The sequence below is a fragment of the Gopherus evgoodei genome, chromosome 1 (genome assembly GCF_007399415.2).
Source record: "Gopherus evgoodei ecotype Sinaloan lineage chromosome 1, rGopEvg1_v1.p, whole genome shotgun sequence".
In the NCBI taxonomy this organism is placed as follows: Eukaryota; Metazoa; Chordata; order Testudines; family Testudinidae; genus Gopherus; species Gopherus evgoodei.
In genome coordinates this window covers 29583810-29602823 of record NC_044322.1, presented here as the reverse complement: position 1 = coordinate 29602823, position 19014 = coordinate 29583810, and the positions used below count along the sequence as shown (strand labels likewise).

Genomic DNA, 19014 nt, shown 5'->3' with positions numbered 1-19014 from the left:
AGGGCGACCCTGGTGGGAGCATCGGAAGAGAGGATGGTGACAATTGGGTCCTCTATCTCCGAGACCTCCTCTGCCTGCAGACTCAGGTTTTGAGCCAATCGCCTGAGGAGGTCCTGGTGCGCCCTGAGATCCAGCAGGGGGGGACTGTTGGAGGAGGTACCCGCCACCGCCTCATCCGGGGAGGAGGATGATGAGACCCCAGGCACAATAGTGTCCAACTGAGGGTCTTCCTCAGCCCTCGCCTCTGTCTCCGGAGCCACAGCGGAGTCCTGCTGTTTGGACCCTTCGTCCCCTTCCGGGGAGGGAGGGGGGCGAGACAAAGAGGCTTCAGGGGCCCTACGCTCCGCAGTCGCCGGCCTAGCAGGGAGCTGCTGGGGGCCCTGGGCCTGATGGTACGCCCAGGGTGTCCAGAATCCCCACTGTTGTGGGCCTTGGTCCTGCAGCGGCGGATCAGCAAACAGCGCCGCCTGCCGGTCGGTGCCCAGCGCATAGCCGCTGTCCGTCTGGGAGGATACGGACGGCTGCCTCGAGGGCCACGGCGGGGCCGACCCTGGATGGTACGGGTCTGCGCGGGCCGGCACGGAGGATCGTCTCGGTGCCGGGGACCGGTGCCGGGAGTCATATCGGTGCCGGGATCGGGACCGGGACCGGGATCTGTCACGGTGCCGGGCGCCGCTTCGGTGCCGGGACCTACTACCAGCTCGGTGCCGGGAGATCGACCGGGACCGGGACCTGCCACCAGCTCGGTGCCGGGAGGTCGACCGGGACCTGCCACCAGCTCGGTGCCGGGAGGTCGAGCGAGACCGGGACCGGGACCGGGACCTGCCACCAGCTCGGTGCCGGGAGGTCGACCGGTGCGGCGAGAGTAGCGTCGGGACCTGCTCCTGGAGTCGCGGTGCCGGTGTCGACTGGAGCCTGACCGCGACCGTCTCGATGCCGACCGGTGCCGCGAGTGCGACCGGTACCGCTGAGGGGAGCGGTGCCGGGACTGCGAGCGGCGTCGGGATCTGGAGCGCCCAAGACGTCGGGGCCTGGATGGCGAACGACTGTCTGTGGGCGGTGCCGACATCATGGGCTTGCCTCTGGACGCGACCCGCACCGGAGGTACCGGGGGTGGCAGCCGAGTAGGCTCCGTCAGGGCAATAAGGTCCCGAGCCGAGGCGAAGGTCTCCGGTGTGGATGGGACCACTATCTCAACCCCAGATCTCATGGGGGAGCTCGGCGGCACCGGACTCAACGGACCCGCCGGGCCCGGAGTCAACGGTGCTGACGGTGCCGGCGGCGCCGCGGCTGATGTCGAGGCCGGGCGCTCTAGCCGGGTCTGCCTGGCCGGAGTATTAGACTTCGACGGCCTTGGCTCTGGCTCCAGTGCCGGAGAGGGTCGGTGCCGAGGAGTCTTCTCGGTGCCGGAGCGATCCGGTGCCGGTGCCGATACCACGGCCTGCGAAGCCGCCGGGTCAAGTGCCGCCTCCATCAGGAGAGTTCGGAGCCTTTGATCCCTCTCCTTCTTTGTCCTCGGCTTAAAGGCCTTACAGATGCGGCACTTGTCAGATCTGTGCGACTCCCCGAGGCACTTCAGGCACGCTTCGTGGGGATCGCTGGTAGGCATGGGCTTCTTGCAGGCCGCACACTGCTTGAAGCCCGGCGAACCAGGCATGAGCCCGGTGCCGGGTGCCGGGAAGGGCTAAGCCCCCGGCGAAGAAGTACTTTATAACTAATTAACTTAACTATCAACTTAACAAACTATTTAACAACTGTAATGGAACTAGAGAATAACAATAGATAACGATAGATAACTAGGAGAGCTAGGGACGTGGAGGACAGCTATGCCGCGCTCCACAGTTCCAACGACCGACACGGCGGTAAGAAGGAACTGAGGAGCGGGCGGGCCGGCAGGGATATATATTGGGCGCCATGGCGGCGCCACTCCAGGGGGCGACCTGCCGGCCCACTGGAGTTGCTAGGGTAAAAAGTTTCCGACGAACGTGCACGCGCGGCGCGCACACCTAACTGGAATGGATGTGAGCAATCACTCGAAGAAGAACTTGAGGTTTCTTTAATCTGAAAACAGCTGTTTGACACAATTCTGTTTCACAAAACAGAATTGTCATTCTCTGACAGCTCTACGTACAGGTCCCATATATCTTTCTCAAAATGATGCCACAAACATTCTGCAATAGGGATAGCTTGATGCTGTAAGGTGCTCAGTTCTCTGGCCTCAATCCAGCAAAGCACTTAAGCATGTGCATAATCCCACTAAAATCAAAATTTAAATTCTGTGTTTCATCAAAGGAAGAGTGATCAGCCCATAGTGAGATACTAACTTACTGTTGGTGAATTATCAAATGATGATAATATTTAACTTTTCCAAAGCACTTTGTATTTTTAAAGCACTGTACAAACATCAATGTAAAAAAGCAAGATATGTCAGAGGTTCCTTAAACACTTTAATTAAAAGCAACTTTGCATCTCTTTTTTAGAGCTGAGTAATTTGGACTTAAGTCATTTAACATGAACAAATGGCATTTTCCGATTGCAGCACTTTTGAATTACTGATAATCTAAACAAAGAAATCTTAATCAAATATGATGCAAGGGAAGAACATTGGACTGAAAAAATGTAATTGCTAGCTTTCCTTAGCTTTATAAAAAACTGAATATTTGGGTAAGAGAAGATTACATCATAATGACAATTTGGTCTGATAAAGAAATAACTTAATAGAACAGGAGGGAAAGCCATATAATGACATTTACAAAATAAATGAATTAATGCTCACTTTTAAATTTTGCTTTGTTTGTCTCCTATACTTACCTTTTTCATACTGCTTTCAGACCAGCTTTCCATCCACAACACCTGACATTTTTTATGCAGTGCTGGATTACTCTCACAATTTATTGTGAAATTTAAATTGGCAGAATCCATAATCAAGACAATGTGCAAGTTCTGCTGAATCCCTAAAGGAAATACAACATATTACTATATTAAGCCAATTGAATTCTAACTACCAAATGATAAATTTATTGCAGATCCAATACAGTATAATTTTTGACTGTCCTTCATATATTGTCTCACAGACCTATTTCCAGAAAGAGACAATAACAATCAAAATACATAAGAGATACAATTATCTTAAAATGTAGCCAAGTCTAAAACAAATCAGAAGTAATTTTAGTGCCCTGGAGTCTGCCTGCCAATTTCAGCGTTTTCTCAATCTTGTTTTCTAATTGTATTTCCTTGTTTCTATGTGAAAGACCCACACAAACTAATAACTAAATCCCTTATCTTGCCAACATTAACTTCATTACAACTACTCACTCATGTGTGGAAAGTTCTTCATGTGCATAAGTGTTTGTAAGATTGGAGTTAACTGATTGTAAAAGGGAAATACTGGAATGTGCTAGCATATGCACAAAGTAAACAAACTGAAAAAAGAACAAGAGTACTTGTGGCATCTTAGAGACTAACAAAGCTCAAATAAATTAGTCTCTAAGGTGCCACAAGTACTCCTGTTCCTTTTGCGGATACAGACTAACATGGCTGCTACTCTGAAACTGAAAAAAGAGATAAACATTTTCTTTCCTGTAATCTCTTTCAGTTATAGGATTCTTAGATGTTATTTGAAACCGTAAGTGTGAATGCAATTTTAGACAGAATGTGATTTTTATGTTGTGTTCCTTCAATTAAACTGAAGTATTGATTGTTCCTTACTGTTTTTTAAATAAGTACATGATTCAAAATATACTTTAAAAGTAAAAAATAATTTTGCTATTATATATGCTATCACTTTGATAGCCTTTCATAACTAATGAATTATAAATTATGGAGTCCAATTCACTTACTGTATGTAAAATAGTTGAAGACTGGTCCTGTAAATCCATCTTGGGCAGCTTGATCCTTCAGAGGAGACAGTAATGGTTCTAATTCTTCTATAGTGTACAGTCCAGGAACCTCACCTATGTCAGGAACAGTTTCAATCAGCTTTAAAATGTGTAAAATGAATTAATCAAAATAAAATTGATAAAATACCACTAAATATTTTATTTGGTGAATTTGGGTGATACAGAATCTATCTACATATCAACATACTTACATGACCTTCCTTTTCAAAACAACAAACCAGTACTGTTCACAATCTCATTTTGGATGAAGCACCCAGTCTTGCTTGCATCACTGAGACATGACTCAGTGCCTCCTCCAATCCTATCCACAGATAGTCACTACAGTATATACCCTATACATCACAAGCCAAAACTGACTCCAGAATGCACCAGAAAATAAAAAGAGGACGCAGAATAAAAATCCTGTTCCCCTCCAACTCAGATACAAAAGATGCTTCACTTCAGAAACAAAGTATCAGAGGGGTAGCCGTGTTAGTCTGGATCTGTAAAAGCAGCAAAGAATCCCGTGGCACCTTATAGACTAACAGACGTTTTGGAGCATGAGCTTTCGTGAGTGAATACCCACTTCCTCAGATGCATGCATCTGAGAAAGTGGGTATTCACCCACGAAAGCTCATGCTCCAAAACGTCTGTTAGTCTATAAGGTGCCACGGGATTCTTTGCTGCTTTTACAGAAACAAAAACATTTGAGTGCATACATACGATCTGTGAGCCAAAAGACAAGAGAAACTTAGGAATTCTAGTGATATACAGGCCTCCAGATGGAAACCCTGTCACCTGAAGAAACTCAGAGCTACTGTCCTGCATGGTACAAGAATTAGACATTTCTTACCTGATAATTCTCTTTTTGTTAGCAGCTTCTCTTCTTCATCACAAATGGGTAATATCTCCACAAATGGATGGAGTTAACAGACAGTTTAAAGATGTTGCTGGAGGCCCCAGGAGTAAGCGCCACCCTTCAACTCAGAACAAGAGTTCTTCTCAACATGATGAAACATTCTAGCGTACAGATTATTAACATTAAAAATTTCTTGTCATTTGCCATACTACCAGGATGGGTTGAATAAGGAGAGAAGCTACTAGCAGAAAGAAAATTATCAGGTGAGAAATTTCTCATTCTGTTGCACAGCTTCTCTCCTCATTCATAATGAATGGGAAGTTGTGAGAAGTGAGTCTCAGAATTCAGGGAGGAAGAGGATGGGAGGAAAATGCAGAATTGTAATTATTATTACAGTTGATACTATGTAGAAATGGACATTCCACCCATATAAAGCAAAAGCTTTGTAATTTAAGGAATTATTTGGGAACCAACCCAGTAGCACTTTTCCTACCAAAAGATGGATTTGCAGAGGAACTGGAATCTACTTTACAGATGTTCCTCAAATGAATAGGGCCCTAACAAAGTCACAGTCCATTCTGGTCAATTTCAGTCACAGGATTTTTAAAAATTGTAAATTTCATTATTTCAGCTCTTTAAATCTGAAATGTCATAGTATTGTAATTGTAGGGATCCTGACCCGAAAAAGAATTGGGAGGGGGGGCATCACAAGGTTATTGTAGGGGGAGTTGCAGTACTGCTACCCTTACTTCTGCCTTCAGAGCTGCACAGCTGGAGAGCAGCAGCTGATGGCCAGGAGCCCAGCTCTGAAGGCAGAGCTGCCACCAGCATCAGCGCAGAAGTAAGGATGGCATGGTATGGTATTGCAACCCTTAGTTCTGCGGTGCTACCTGCAGAGCTGGGCCCTTAGTCAGCAGCCACCACTGTCTGGCCGCCCAGCTCTGAAGGCAGCAGTGCAGAAGTAAGAGTGGCATGGTATGGTATTGCCACCCTTATTTCTGCACTGCTACTGCTGCGGCTCTGCCTTCAGAGCTGAGTGCCCAGCCAACAGCCGCCACTCTACAGCTGCCCAGCTCTGAAGGACGCAAAGTAAAGGTGACAATACCTCAATCCCCCCTAAAATAACCTTGCAACTCCCCTGCAATACTCTTTTGGATCAGGACCCCAATTTGAGAAATGCTGGGCTCCCCATGAAATCTGTATACTATAGGGTAAAAGCACAGAAGAGATCAGAGCAGATTTCACGGGGGAGACCAGATTTCGCAGTCTGAGACACATTTTTCATGGCTGTGAATTTGATAGGACCCTACAAATGAGGCTCAGACCTTTTCTTTCTACAATGCCATTAAGTGTGTTGTAGAGCAGAGATTCTCAAACTTTGGTCTGTGGATAGATAGCCGCACACAATTGAATGAAGGGCCACCCACCTAATTAGTGGAGCCACGCAGGCGTAGCTCCACTATTTAGGTGCCTGGACCCTGGAGAAGACACTCATGTAAGGTGAGGTGGTGCTCCTAGGAGAAAAAGGGGTAGGTGGGAGGGGGCAGTGGGGTGAGAAGTAGGGATGGTGGAAATTTGGGATGTGCAGGGCTGCGGCGACCAGAGAAAGAGGTGACTTTCCTCAGCTCCAGGGCTGCAGCTACTGGGGAGAGAGAGAGCCCTCCTTCTCAGCCCCAGCTCGGGCGCTGCCGTGGTGTGGGAGAGAGGGCCTATCCTGTGCATTAGAAAGGTAAGACTACTGATATTGAAATATGAGTTGCGTGCTCTTATTTGTAGAACAAAAAATGTTAATTATTATTATGGTTTATTTATATAGCACTTTTATCCAAAGCACTTTACAATAGTTAGCTAACAGTACAAACAACATTTGGAAAGATCATTAAGTGGTCCCCCAAGAATCTCAGCAATTTTCAAGTGGTCAATGAAAAAAAAAGTTTGAGAAGCACTGTGTAGAGGGGCCTTTGATTATCTGCAGGAATGATTTCCCGGATGCTTAATATGGCAACTTCTGCAGCAACTCTGAGGCCTGCAGCAACTTTGAGGCCCCAAGGCCCTGGGCATTTTGGATGGAATTAGATGAATAGAGTACAACTGGCATGCATCCTATGTATGTTTGAACGGAAAAATTCTTACTGATAATTTCCTTTCTGCCAGCCGTGTTTTCCACAATTCTGGATCTCTGGGCGGCTCTCCTCTCTCTGGAGCTCAAGGATGTGGATCAGCATTTTGTACATTAGACCAAAGAAGATGGTCAAATAGTAATGTCTCCACTTAATATCTGACTCATGAGCCACTCAGGGTGGAAAGAATTGTGATAGACACTGCTAGCAGAAAGGAAATTATTGGTAAGAAATTTCCATTCTGCAGCCCAGCATCTCCCACAATTCTACACATCTTGGAAGTAGCAAGCCGTAAACAGATGTAGGGAGGGATATGAAACAAAACTTTAGTAGGAAAGAAGCACTAACCCCCTCTCCTCTGTTTGGTCAACTCATTCAAGTATGTATTATTTTTACCCACTGCCTGTGACAACTTCCTGCCAAAGGAGGTCTCTGCAGAAGACAGGTCCAACTTGTCATGCTCAGTGAAGGGGATAGCTGTAGACCAAGTAGCTTGCTGCCATTCCAGTCTGACCCAGCACACCACCTTGGAGGCAGGCATAGTATTGTTGATGAACTCTTATTTGATTTTCCCTTGCTCAGGATCTCAACAAGTCCAAACTGCCAGTTAAGTGCTAAAGAGCACCTCCTTGTGGTGGGTCTCCTTTATTAATGGAGAAACTAAAATCGAATATAAACAAAACTTTCACCCCAACATTCCAGCATGCCAACTAGGTCATTCTTAGTTCATGTGCCCTTCTGAGTCCAGCGTTCACCACTACTCAGGCTTTTCCTCCAAGGTTCTCTTAGTTCCAGTCTCTGCCTCTGATGTTATGACTCTTGCCCCTACTGGAGTACTTCCTCCTCTGGAGTCTGACGTCTGGAGAGGTCTCTCCACTGCAACTCTTCTCCAGGGACAGAGGGTGATTCTTTGCAGGCTGGGCTTCTAGCCAGTATCTCAGGGACCCCTGACTGAGACCAGGTCCTCTTGAATGTCGGCTGGCTGCTGCCCACTATTTAAAAGGCTGTCCTCTGCAGGAGCTCCTCTTACAGACTCCCAGTCCTGGTAGGTACCCCAGAGACCTATCTTCTAGATACCCTGTCCAGGCTCTGGTTTCGCTTGGGAGCTCCCCTCTATATGAGCCTCTTGTCTCCCTTTGGAGTTCCCTCTAAAGCCTTATCTACACAGTTTTGTTGACAAAAGTCACCTTCATTGACAAAACAGTGGAGTTCCTCCTGCAGATGTAGCTCCCCTGTTTGCCAACATAATAAAACCACCTCGAAGAGCGGCATGGAGCTTTTTGCAACACAGTTAGAGCAGTGCAGCATTAGTGTAGACACTGCACTTGGTTATGTCACCCTAAGCGGTCTCCAGGAGGTATCCCACAATGCCCATCTTGACTGCTCTGGTCAGCACTTTGAACTCCACTGCCCTGAAGGTACTCAGGTATGTGCTCCTCCCTCATTTAAAGGCACAGGAATTTTTGAAATTCCTCTTCCTGTTTGCTCAGTGTGCATAATTCACACAGCATCTTCCCAGCTGACCATGCCGACTTTCTGCAGCAGATGCTCTCCCGCATGGAGCACGCTGGAGCTATTGGATATGCTGGGTTTATGGGGAGAAGAGGCTGTGCAGTTTCAGCTTCACTCCACCCGTAGGAATACCTATGGGCTGATTGCTAGTGGCATGCAGGAGAAGGGGCACAAGAGGGACATACAGCAGTGTCATGCCAAGATCAAGGAGCTGAGGCAGGTGTAGCAAAGACAAGGGAGGCTAACCTTTGCTCTGGTGCAGCACCGAAGACATGCCATTTTTATAAGGAGCTGCAGGCCATCCTCAGCGGTGACCCCACCTCCACTGCCAAAAGGCCCATGGATACTTCAGTCAGCGACTGGAGGCAGCAGACAGCGGACTCAACCTCAGTGACGAAGTGGTGATGAGGAAGTGAATCTGGAGGACAATGTGGAACAAATGGCAGGGTCATCTGGTGGTGCAATGAGTCAGGTCCTCTTTTCCACTCCGGACGTGTCTAGTCAATCCCAGCACTCCAGCTCTGGTGCACAGGATGCAGGAGGGGGAAACTCTGGTAAGTGCTCATTTTGCTTTGGTGAGTGGAGTTTGAGCTCCCATGTATTTTGTCATATGGTAGAAGAGGGATAAGGGACAGAAATTAACAACAGAGCCTGTACATTTACACTCTGGGTCCACAGAGAAAAAGTTTGTTAATGCTGGTGGGGATATCCCTCGAATCTGCTATAGTGTTCTCTAGGAAACTTTCCAGTAGGTATTCTGCAATCCTCTGCCGAAGGTTCCTTAGCAGAGCGTTCTTGTTTCTCCCCCAGCTGTAGGAAACTTTGCCGCGTCACCCGGCAATTATTTCTGAAGGGACCAGAGCAGCACACAGGCGAGCAGCATACGGAGCCAGTCTAAAGCCACATGTGTGCAAGAGATGCCCCCTTGCATCCTAGATTACCCTTAGAAGTGAGATATTGGGTTCAATTACCCTATCCTTTGGAAAAGGTACCAATATTCAGAATAGTCTCCCTGGCTGCTTGTAGTAACCCCCTTCGCGAACCACCCTTTGTCCCTTCTTGCCTATTGCCTTTGTCACCACCACATCTGAACTCATCATATTTGGAACTCATGCCAACCTGTGTGCTATCCCAGGGACAGTGAGAAAGAGGTGTGTGTAACTTTTGTGACTCACGGCTGTGAGTGCACTTACAATACTGTTTCTGTTCTTGTTTTCTTTGGTAAGGAGGATATGTTTCATGAAGTGCTGCAGTGAACAAAGGCAGCAAATAGAGAAACAAGAGCATGGAGGGAGACAATCAATGAAAGACTGAAACTGGATAGACTCGGGGGCAGGAGTGAATGATAAAGCTCCTCCAGGGCCAGACAGAGATGAACTCCCTCATTACCCTGCAATCTGAGCTCCATGCAGCCACTACAGAACACCAGTCCATGCCATCCCCAAACTCCCGCACCGAAGACCTTGCGTGTTCCCAGTCCCTCACAGTACCCAGCGCACTCCATGCCTAGGGACTGGTTTCCCAACTAAAGCTGGAGTTACAGCTGTGAGAGCCCTAAATGTGAAACTGTTCCTCATTGTCATGTCCCCCGTTTGACCAAAAAATTGTGTTTTGTCCTCTTATTAAAGCAACTTATGATTGTCAATGTAAGTCGACTTAACTCTGTAGTGTATATATGGCCTAACTGAGCTTGGGTAACCTTTATTAGGTCCAGGTACTTGTTGACTAATCAGCCAGCTGTGGCAGTCAATTACACCTCCATCAGGCATTCATAAGACAGTCACAAGCAGACTGGCCCTAGCTCCCCATAAAGAGCAGCTGCCTAGTGACATGGCCACTTTGCAAATGTCCAAAGTGGGTGCCTTTTCTCATCCCCCCCATGAGGCTGCTAAGGACCTCATGGAGTGAGGGGAGAGGGATAGCTCAGTGGTTTGAGCATTGGCCTGCTAAACCCAGGGTTGTGAGTTCAATCCTTGAGGGGGTCATTTGGGGATTGGTCCCGCTTTGAGCAGGGGGTTGGACTAGATGATCTCTTGAGGTCCCTTCCAACCTTAATAATCTACGATTCTATGAGCGTGCCTTGATCCCTTCTTGGACAGGACCTCTGATGATATGTAGGCTTCCACAATACATGGCCTAATCCATCTAGTGATGGAGGACTTGGAAACTCTGAATCCCTGACATTTCATTTGGAAGGACACAAATAGGAAGCCTGATCTTCTCATGATTCTGTAGGCTTGAGATAGTTTTTCAACCTCTTCTGACCTCTAAGGTGTGGAAGACTTTGTGAAGTATTTTGACCTCTTTGCATTCATAAAATTTGTGAACAAGTCGGTTGAAAGGAGACTAAACATCTAAACGATGAGATAGAAAACCTTCTGATTCTAGCACCACTCAGCATTTTTGAACCAGTGCCTGCTGAGCCAGTCTGCATTTTGGTTCAGCTCTCATTTGATGTGGATCACTCTGAAAGAAAGGAGGAGCATTTCATCCACGTCACTATTTACACTACTTCCATGAGGAGCACCAGACCCTTAGTTCCCCCTCTGATTGTTTAAATATATGACCATAGTTGTATTGTCTGATTGAACACAGGGCATGATTCCCCCTTAGGTTGGACTGCAAACTTCACAGAGCTAATTTAATCACTCTAAACTCTAGAACATTTATACTGTGAGCCTTTTCCTCCTCATTCCAAAGGCCCTGGGTTGTTTGGGTCTCCAAGTTAGCTCCCCAGCCCTCCATACGGCATTGGTTGTGAGAACTAAAAGATCTGGAAGGCAGATAGGCATGCCTTTCAAGATATTGTTGTGGGCTGATCAACATTTTAAGTAGTTGAACATCTGTATTAGAACCCCTACCTGATTGTTTATGTGTTCTGGGGAGTGGTCCCACACATTTAGTATGGAGGCTTGAAGACTTCTAATGTGTGATTGTGCCCATGCAGTGATTCCCATGTAGGACAGCTGAAGTTCTAGCAGTTGGAAGGCATAGTGCTATGGTAGGCCTCTTGCAGCTCTGGAGTAAGTTTTTGGATGGAACTAGAGAACTTTTCTTGGTAATGATGATGAAACTGTGTGCCTGGAGAAGATTCAGCATCCAAGACATGGCCCTATGGGCTGCTGACTGTGATGGAGTCTAATCAGGATGTCATCCAGGAAGTGCATAGGTGAGTTCTCTGTGAACTGCGTCTGATTATTATCACCACCACCATCTTTGTAAAAAACCTGGAGGTTGAGGACAGGCCAAACAGGAGTGTTCAGTACAGATAACGTTTCCTGAGGTAGAAAAACCTCATAAGTCTGCAGTGGCACGGGTCTGTTGAGGATATGATATGCGTCCATTACATTTACTGAAGTCAAGAAGGTCCCCCAGGAGAGGGATGACAGCATAGAGGCCAGGGTCTCCATCTGAAACTTCATTTTCTTCATCCACTTTTTGCAGGTCACCTTCTGGATATGGGAATGAAAAAGAGTGTTCACCCAGAAGTCACTATTGCCTTTGGCTCCACTTTAAAGAAGGTCTCTCTACTACGTTTGTAGCTGACATCTTAATGAATGCAATGAGGCTACTGGCTTCCAGCTCAGTAGCTGAAATGTAGATACTCACTCTAAGGAGGTCTTATGCTTGGCGAAGTTTACAAGCTTCCTTCTTTTCAGATAAAAGCTGGATAAAGTGGCTGACAATTGGAAAAATCCAAACAGTCTTCCCCCTTCCCCACTAAAGGCTCTGAGGAGAGAATATAGACCAGCCATCACAGAGAGGCACTCCTTTCACTCCTTGTTCCCACAGAGGCACCAGTGAAGGGACAATAGATTCCCTAATGGAAAGCACTGGAATCAAGGGCTCTACCTGCCTGATTGTTTCTCTCACCCTCCATGACCACTGGTAAATGCTGATGTAAAGAGCTGCATGTTCAGTTGTTCTCTATGTCCACTGAGGGTAGGACAAGAGGTAATGGACTTAATCTGCAGCAAGGGAAATTTAGGTTAGATATTAGGAAAAACTTTCTAAATTGTAAAGGTGCAATAGGCTTCCAAGGGAGGTTGTGGAACACCCATCACTGGAGGGTTTTAAGAATAGGTTGGACAAACATCTGATGGTATAGGTTTACTTAGTCCTGCCACAGTGCAGGAGGCTGGACTTGAAGACCTCTCGAGGTCCCTTCCAGCCGTACATTTCTGTGATTCTGTGATTACTAGACCCAACTGAGCAAATAAGGAGTGAATCTGCAGAATACTGATCTCCACTTGATGTCTGGAACAACCGCAGACCAATCAGCCATCCAGATAGAAGAACAACTGGATGCCAGCCCTGCTGAGGTGAGCCACTACCACTACAATGCATTTGGTAAACACCTTTGGGGAAGACGACAGGCTGAAAGAGAAGACAATGTATTGGTAATACTGGTCCACAACTAGAAATCTCAGATATTTTCTGTGGTTCAGGTGGATTGCCACATGAATATAGGCATCCTAGATACCAAGAGCGGCATATCAGTTGCTGGAATATAGAGATGGGATGGTTGCTGCCAAGGAAACCATGCAGAACTTGATCTTTCTGATGAAATTAACTTCTTCCTCAGACCTCCTTCCCCCTCCACCTTCTTTTGGGAATGAGGAAGTAGTGAGAATAAAACCCCTTTCCTAGGGATGGAGGGGAACTTTCTTCATAGCTTCTATATGAAGAAAGCTGCTCTTCTTGTTTAGGTGCAAACTCACAAGAGGAGTCCTTGAAAAGGGATGGGGAAGGTAAGTGGAAGCAAAGTGTAGACTGAAACTGGATTGTATAATTCATTGGACTGTGCTTAGAACCCACTGATCTGAAACGATGGACTCCCAAGCTCCAAGGAATTGTTGGGGAAAAGAGAGGGTAGGTCGAGCACAGCTGGAATGTTCCTCACAAATGGACAGTCAAGTGGACTGTTTAGAAACTAACGGCTATTGTTTAGAAGAGGCATAAGAGATATGCCTTCTCCTCAGAGACATTATTTTTTTGGAAGGGTCAGGCCATCTAGGCTCATAGTAACTTTGCCATGATTGTTGCAGCTTCTACTGCTTCCTTCAGCAGTGAGATAAGGGAATGCAGTGCCCCTTCTTTCTTATGCAAAAAAAGAAGGCCAGGTCCTCAATAGTTTGTTCAACTTCCGTAGGTATCTCAGAGTTCTAAAGCCACAAAGCTCTCCTCAGGGTGACCACTCTGGCCCTTACCCTAACTGCAAAGTGACCTGAAGATTACATCAAGCTACAAGATGGTCTTCAGACATCAAAGTCTTAAATTCATCCTTCATATCTTCTGGGAGCTTGTCCACAAATGTACATATTGAGTACCAGTTGATGTAGTCATATTTAGACAGAAGTGGCTGGGGTGGCTGAAATTGTGCATCTGTAGATTTGAAGTAGAGTATGTTTTTCTGCCAAATAAGTGTGGTTTCTTTGGCTCTTTTTCTCTTGGTGTGGTGCAAAAGCATCCCTGGCATGATCATTCACACACGTGACTAGCAGGGAGCCTATGCTGGGATGTGAATAGAATTACTCAGAACCCAGAAAAAGGAACTTATAGCATCTATCGGTTCTTTTTGCCATCAATGTGAGGCTAGCTGAAGTCTGCCACAGGATTCTGTCAGGATCTAATAAAGCCTCATAAAACAGGCAGTGCAACTCTGCCTGTTATGTCTGTAAAATATCAACAACCATGTGAGTACTTTCTACGTTGTGGTTATTTATTAGTCTGCAAGCTGTGGGAATAGAGGACCTGTGCTGAGGGGAGAGGAAGGAAGGCTTTGAAAATTGTAACCCTAGTTCCATGTGAAAGTTCTTCCACAAAGGGAGACCTGAAGTCTGCCAGGTGTGCCATTTGGAAGCAGAGAATTCTGAAGAGTTCTCCCTCAGAGTAGGATGGAAAAGGAGAAAGGGTTTAAAGCCTGTTTTTTATGCCACTTACATATTAACAATTCAAATTAATTCCTTACAAAGGGGATGCTTGATTTTCTCTTTCTGGAACCTTTTTTGAAATAAAGTCACTGCTACATGAAAATGAATAAAACAAAGTAGTCAAGAGAAACTGAAATGTAACTTGTTTCCATTAGAGGTAGAAATTCTGCTGGTTTGTGTTCAAAGATGGGGCTTTGTCCTGGAGCCCCCAGCAACAATGGACTGCTTCTGAATTCCACATGTAAGAAGCATTACCCATTTGTGATTAATTAGGAGAGAAACACTCCAGCAGAAATATAGGACATTTCTACTTAAAAAAACTTCTTTAAAAGAAAGTTATTTAGGTTGCAAAATCAGGAAATGGCAGTTATACAGTTGCCCATGCAACATCAATTCTGCCCTACTGTAGGCCCACCCTATGCACTGAATTAAGGGAACAAGCTTTTTGTACTCATCTCACCTGATGACAATAGACTGTTGACCATCTCAAGGAACGTGGAGTGGACAAACTGATAGTCTTCGAGCAGCAATACAACCTGTTGTGCTTCAATACCAGCAAGCTGCATCACCTAATAGCAGGGAAGTAATTTTAATCTAATTGAACAGAATGTATACATTCTTTTATAATAGAATAATAAATCCTTAAATTTATTTTACATATTTATCTATTCCGCCCCCCACCACACACACACACACACACACACACACACACACGCGCGCGCGCGCGCGTTCTGTATGACTACATTTGTATATTCTCAACAAATGATTTTGGTCATCTGTCAAATATAAAGATAAAGAACAGTTTACATGGAAGAACTGATTTCTAATTAGAAAATAATTAACATAAATACTTTGATGCTTACATGACATTAAGGACCAATTTTTTCAAATATGACCTCAAACTGTACCCCAAAACTATGCAGTTGGTGCTCCCTTTGTTGTGTGCAATTTTGGAGGCCACTTTGGGAATTTTGACCCTAAAAGTTTTGTTGTCTATTTTAATTTAATGTGTATATCTTCGTAAATCAAAAGATTTTTGCTTGATAAAGCATATTATAATGAGCCCACATAGTCCATACTTGCACTTAGAGAGAACCCTAAAAAAATCAGTGGGGCTCTAAGTAAGTGCAGGTGTCCACACACACAGAACAGCTTGCAAGATCTGGATCTGAGAAGGAGACTGTATCTGTGTCTTTACAGTACCTAAAGGCCTGTCTTCACTACTGGGGAGATCAATGCTGCTGCAACCAATGCAGCGGGTATCGATTTAGCGGGTCTAGTGAAGACCCACTAAATCGATGACAGAGCACTCTCTGGTCGACTCTGTTACTCCAGTTTCCTGAGAAGAGTAAGGTAAGTTGACCAGAGAGCATCTCCTATCGACGCAGCACAGTGAAGACATCAGGATAAGTCAGCCTAAGTTACGTCGACTCCAGCTATGTTATTCACATAGCTGAAGTAGCATAACTTAGGTCGACTTACTCCACTAGTGAAGGCATGCCTTCATACAATGAGGCACTGCTACTAATAATATATATATAACTGTCAAAAATAAAATTCATAAGGAAAGATTTTATAACGTGATCTCCACCACAGCTGGGGCTAAATTTTCGAAAAATCTGAGCACCATGCTGCTCTCCCTGAGAACAACAGGAGCTACTGATTGCTGAGCTCTTTTGAAAAATTGGCTACTTCATTTAAGTTCCTAAATGGGTGCTGACCTCTTCTGAAAGTCTGACCTGCAGGAAACATTTTTATTTTGTGTCTTTCAAAGTTCCCATAACTATTCAACTTTTCTCCACACAAACTTAATTTAAATAAACTGCAAAATAGAAGACTGTGAGTGACACACCTGTTTAAGATCATTTTTGAACTGCTTCAGTTCATAATCTCTGGAAATCTTGGGAGTAATCAGAATAGATCCATGCATGTGACTAACTAAAGAGGTAACTGTCCGACGACCAACACCACTACGTCCTGCTAAAAGAAGTGATCCTCCAGGAAAACTCAGCACTCTGTCTATCCTGGACACATAATCAAGGACTTCTTGGAAAAGTAAAATCTCTATCTCCTTGTTATCTCGTCCATAATGAATAATACCCTATATAAAAATGAGATAAATTAATAATTGTGTTAATGATAAATACAAGTGTAACTATAGAATGTGATAATGTCCAACATTTTACAAAGTTAAGAAACAGAGGGTAAGAAACTGAAGAGATGACACTGATGTTCTTTACAAACTGAACTATTTAATGCAGTAGAATTGTGTTACCTTGCTGTCCCTGTTCCAGCAGTGGATAGACTTCAGAGTCCCAGTAAAGAAGTCACTTAAACCGAAGGTTCAGAGTATCACAGACCCAAATATGGTATGCTCTGAAGCAGGGGTTGGCAACCTCTGGCACGCAGCACCCTGGCGGGCAGGGCCAGTTTGTTTGCCTGCCGTGTCGGCAGGTTTGCCCAATCACAGCTCCCACTGGCTGCAGTTTGCTGTCCCAGGCCAATGCGGGCTGAGGGAAGCCGTGGCCACATCCTTCGGCCCGCGCCGCTTCCTGACACTCGCATTGGCCTGGAACAGTGAACCACAGCCAGTTGGAGCGACAACTGTCGAAACCTGCTGACGCGGCAGGTAAACAAACTGGCCCAGCCCGCCAGGGTGCTTACCCTGGCGAGCTGCGTGCCAGAGGTTGCCGACCTCTGCCTTGGAGTAATACTTACAGACTAAAATATATTGAAACAATAAAAGAACATACCAATGGATGAATTTAAAGTACATAATAGGCCAGAGTGACAGGTCTAGCCAAACTGTGCTCCAAGCCACCTCTTTTAGTCATAGAATCATAGGACTGGAAGGGACCTTGAGAGATCATCTAGTCCAATCTCATGAACTAAAGGCAGGACTCCAGTACTCCAGCTGAATGTATTAGATTATGTTTATTTTCTGTTGTCACTTTGTTTTGCATAGAGGGAGAATCGAATTGAGTTTCTTTGTGTAACTAAGGTTTATTCCCAGAGAGACATCCTCTGTGTTTTGAATCTGTTGTCTGTGAGAGCAGTTTGCATGCTAATCTCACAGAGGTATTCCTTTCACCCTTTTTCTTTAATTAAACATCTTCTTTTAAGAACCTGATTGATTTTTTCCTTGTTTTAAGATCCAAGGGTTTTTTGGATCTGGGCTCACCAGGAATTGGTGGGAGGTGAATCAGTCTCAATTCTGCCAGGAAGGAGAATAAAGACTGGGGAAATATTTGGGGGGGAAGACAAGAGTTTCCAAATAAGTCTCCCATAAACATTTGTTTAAACCATTTGGTGGCAGAAGTTACTAGATCTAAGCTGGTAAATAAGCTTAGGGGTATCTCATGCAGGTCCCCACATCTGTACCCTAAAGTTCAGAGTGGGAGTGACACTTTAACACCGCTCTTAAAAATCTTCAATGATGGAGATTCCACAAACTCCCTAGGCAATTTATTACAGCGCTTAACCATCCTGAGAGTTAGGGAGTTTCCCCTAATGTCCATCTTAAACCTCACTTGCTGCAATTTAAGCCCATTGCTTCTTGTCCTATCCTTAGAAGTTAAGAAAAACAATTTTTCTCTCTCCTCCTAACAACCTTTTAAGGACTTGAAACTGTTATCTTTTCCCCCCTCAGTCTTCTCTTTTCAACACTAAACAAATCCAATTTTTTCAATCTTCCCTCATAGATCATGTTTTCGAGACCTTTAATCATTTTTTCACTCTTCTCTAGAAATTCTCCAATTTGTTCACATCCTTCCTGAATTTTAGCCCCCAGAACTGGGCACAATACTCCAGCTGAGGCCTAATCTGCGCAGAGTAGAGCAGAAGAATTACTTCTCATGTCTTGCTTACAACATTCCTTCTAATACATCCCAGAATGATGTTTGGTTTTTCTGCAACAGCGTTACACTGTTGACTCATATTTACCTTGTGGTCCACTATGACCCCCAGATCCCTTTCCGCAGTACTCCTTCCTAGGCAGTCACTTCCCATTTTGTATGTGTACAACTGATTGTTCCTTCCTAAATGGAGTACTCTGCATTTGTTCTTATTGTATGTCATACTATTTACTTCAGACAATTTCTCCAGTTTGTCCAGATCATTTTGAAATTTTAATCCTATCCTCCAAAGCACTTGCCACCCCTTCTAGCTTGGTATCATCTGCAAACTTTATAAGTGTACTCTCTAGGCCATTATCTAAATCAGGAGTCGGCAACCTCTGGAACGCGGCTCACCAGGGTAAGCACCCTGGCAAACCAGACCAGTATGTTTACCTGCTGCATCAGCAGCTTTGGCCAATCACAGCTCCAACTGGCCGTGGTTCACCGTCCCAGACCAATGGGGGCAGCAGGAAGCCGCAGCCAGCACATCTTTTGCCCACACCGCTTCCCGCAGCCCCCAATGGCCTGGGACAGCGAACCATGGCCAGTGAGAGCCATGATCGGCCAAACCTGCTGACACGGCAGGTAAACAAACTGGTCTGGCTCACCAGGGTGCTTACCCTGGTGAGCCATATGCCAGAGGTTGCCGACCCCTGATCTAAATCATTGATGAAGATATTAAACAGAACTTGACCCAGATTTTCTCCCTTATCTCCTTCATCTGATCCTTGGCTCTGACCAGTGACCAAATTGCCCACTGGCATAACTTAGAAAAGCCTTTAGGCTCCTATAAATTACATCAGTTAGAGCGGTCAG

The 19014-nt window shown here is 45.4% G+C and overlaps 1 protein-coding gene across 1 annotated transcript in view; it reads right to left on the bottom strand.

The window, feature by feature from the left end:
* DYNC2H1 (dynein cytoplasmic 2 heavy chain 1) overlaps nt 1-19014 on the bottom strand; it is a 362438-nt gene that overhangs the window by 261975 nt on the left and 81449 nt on the right. Inside the window, 4 exon segments of the mRNA XM_030560509.1 lie at nt 2812-2954; nt 3840-3953; nt 14763-14871; nt 16155-16403. Coding sequence (XP_030416369.1) covers nt 2812-2954; nt 3840-3953; nt 14763-14871; nt 16155-16403 — 615 coding nt within the window.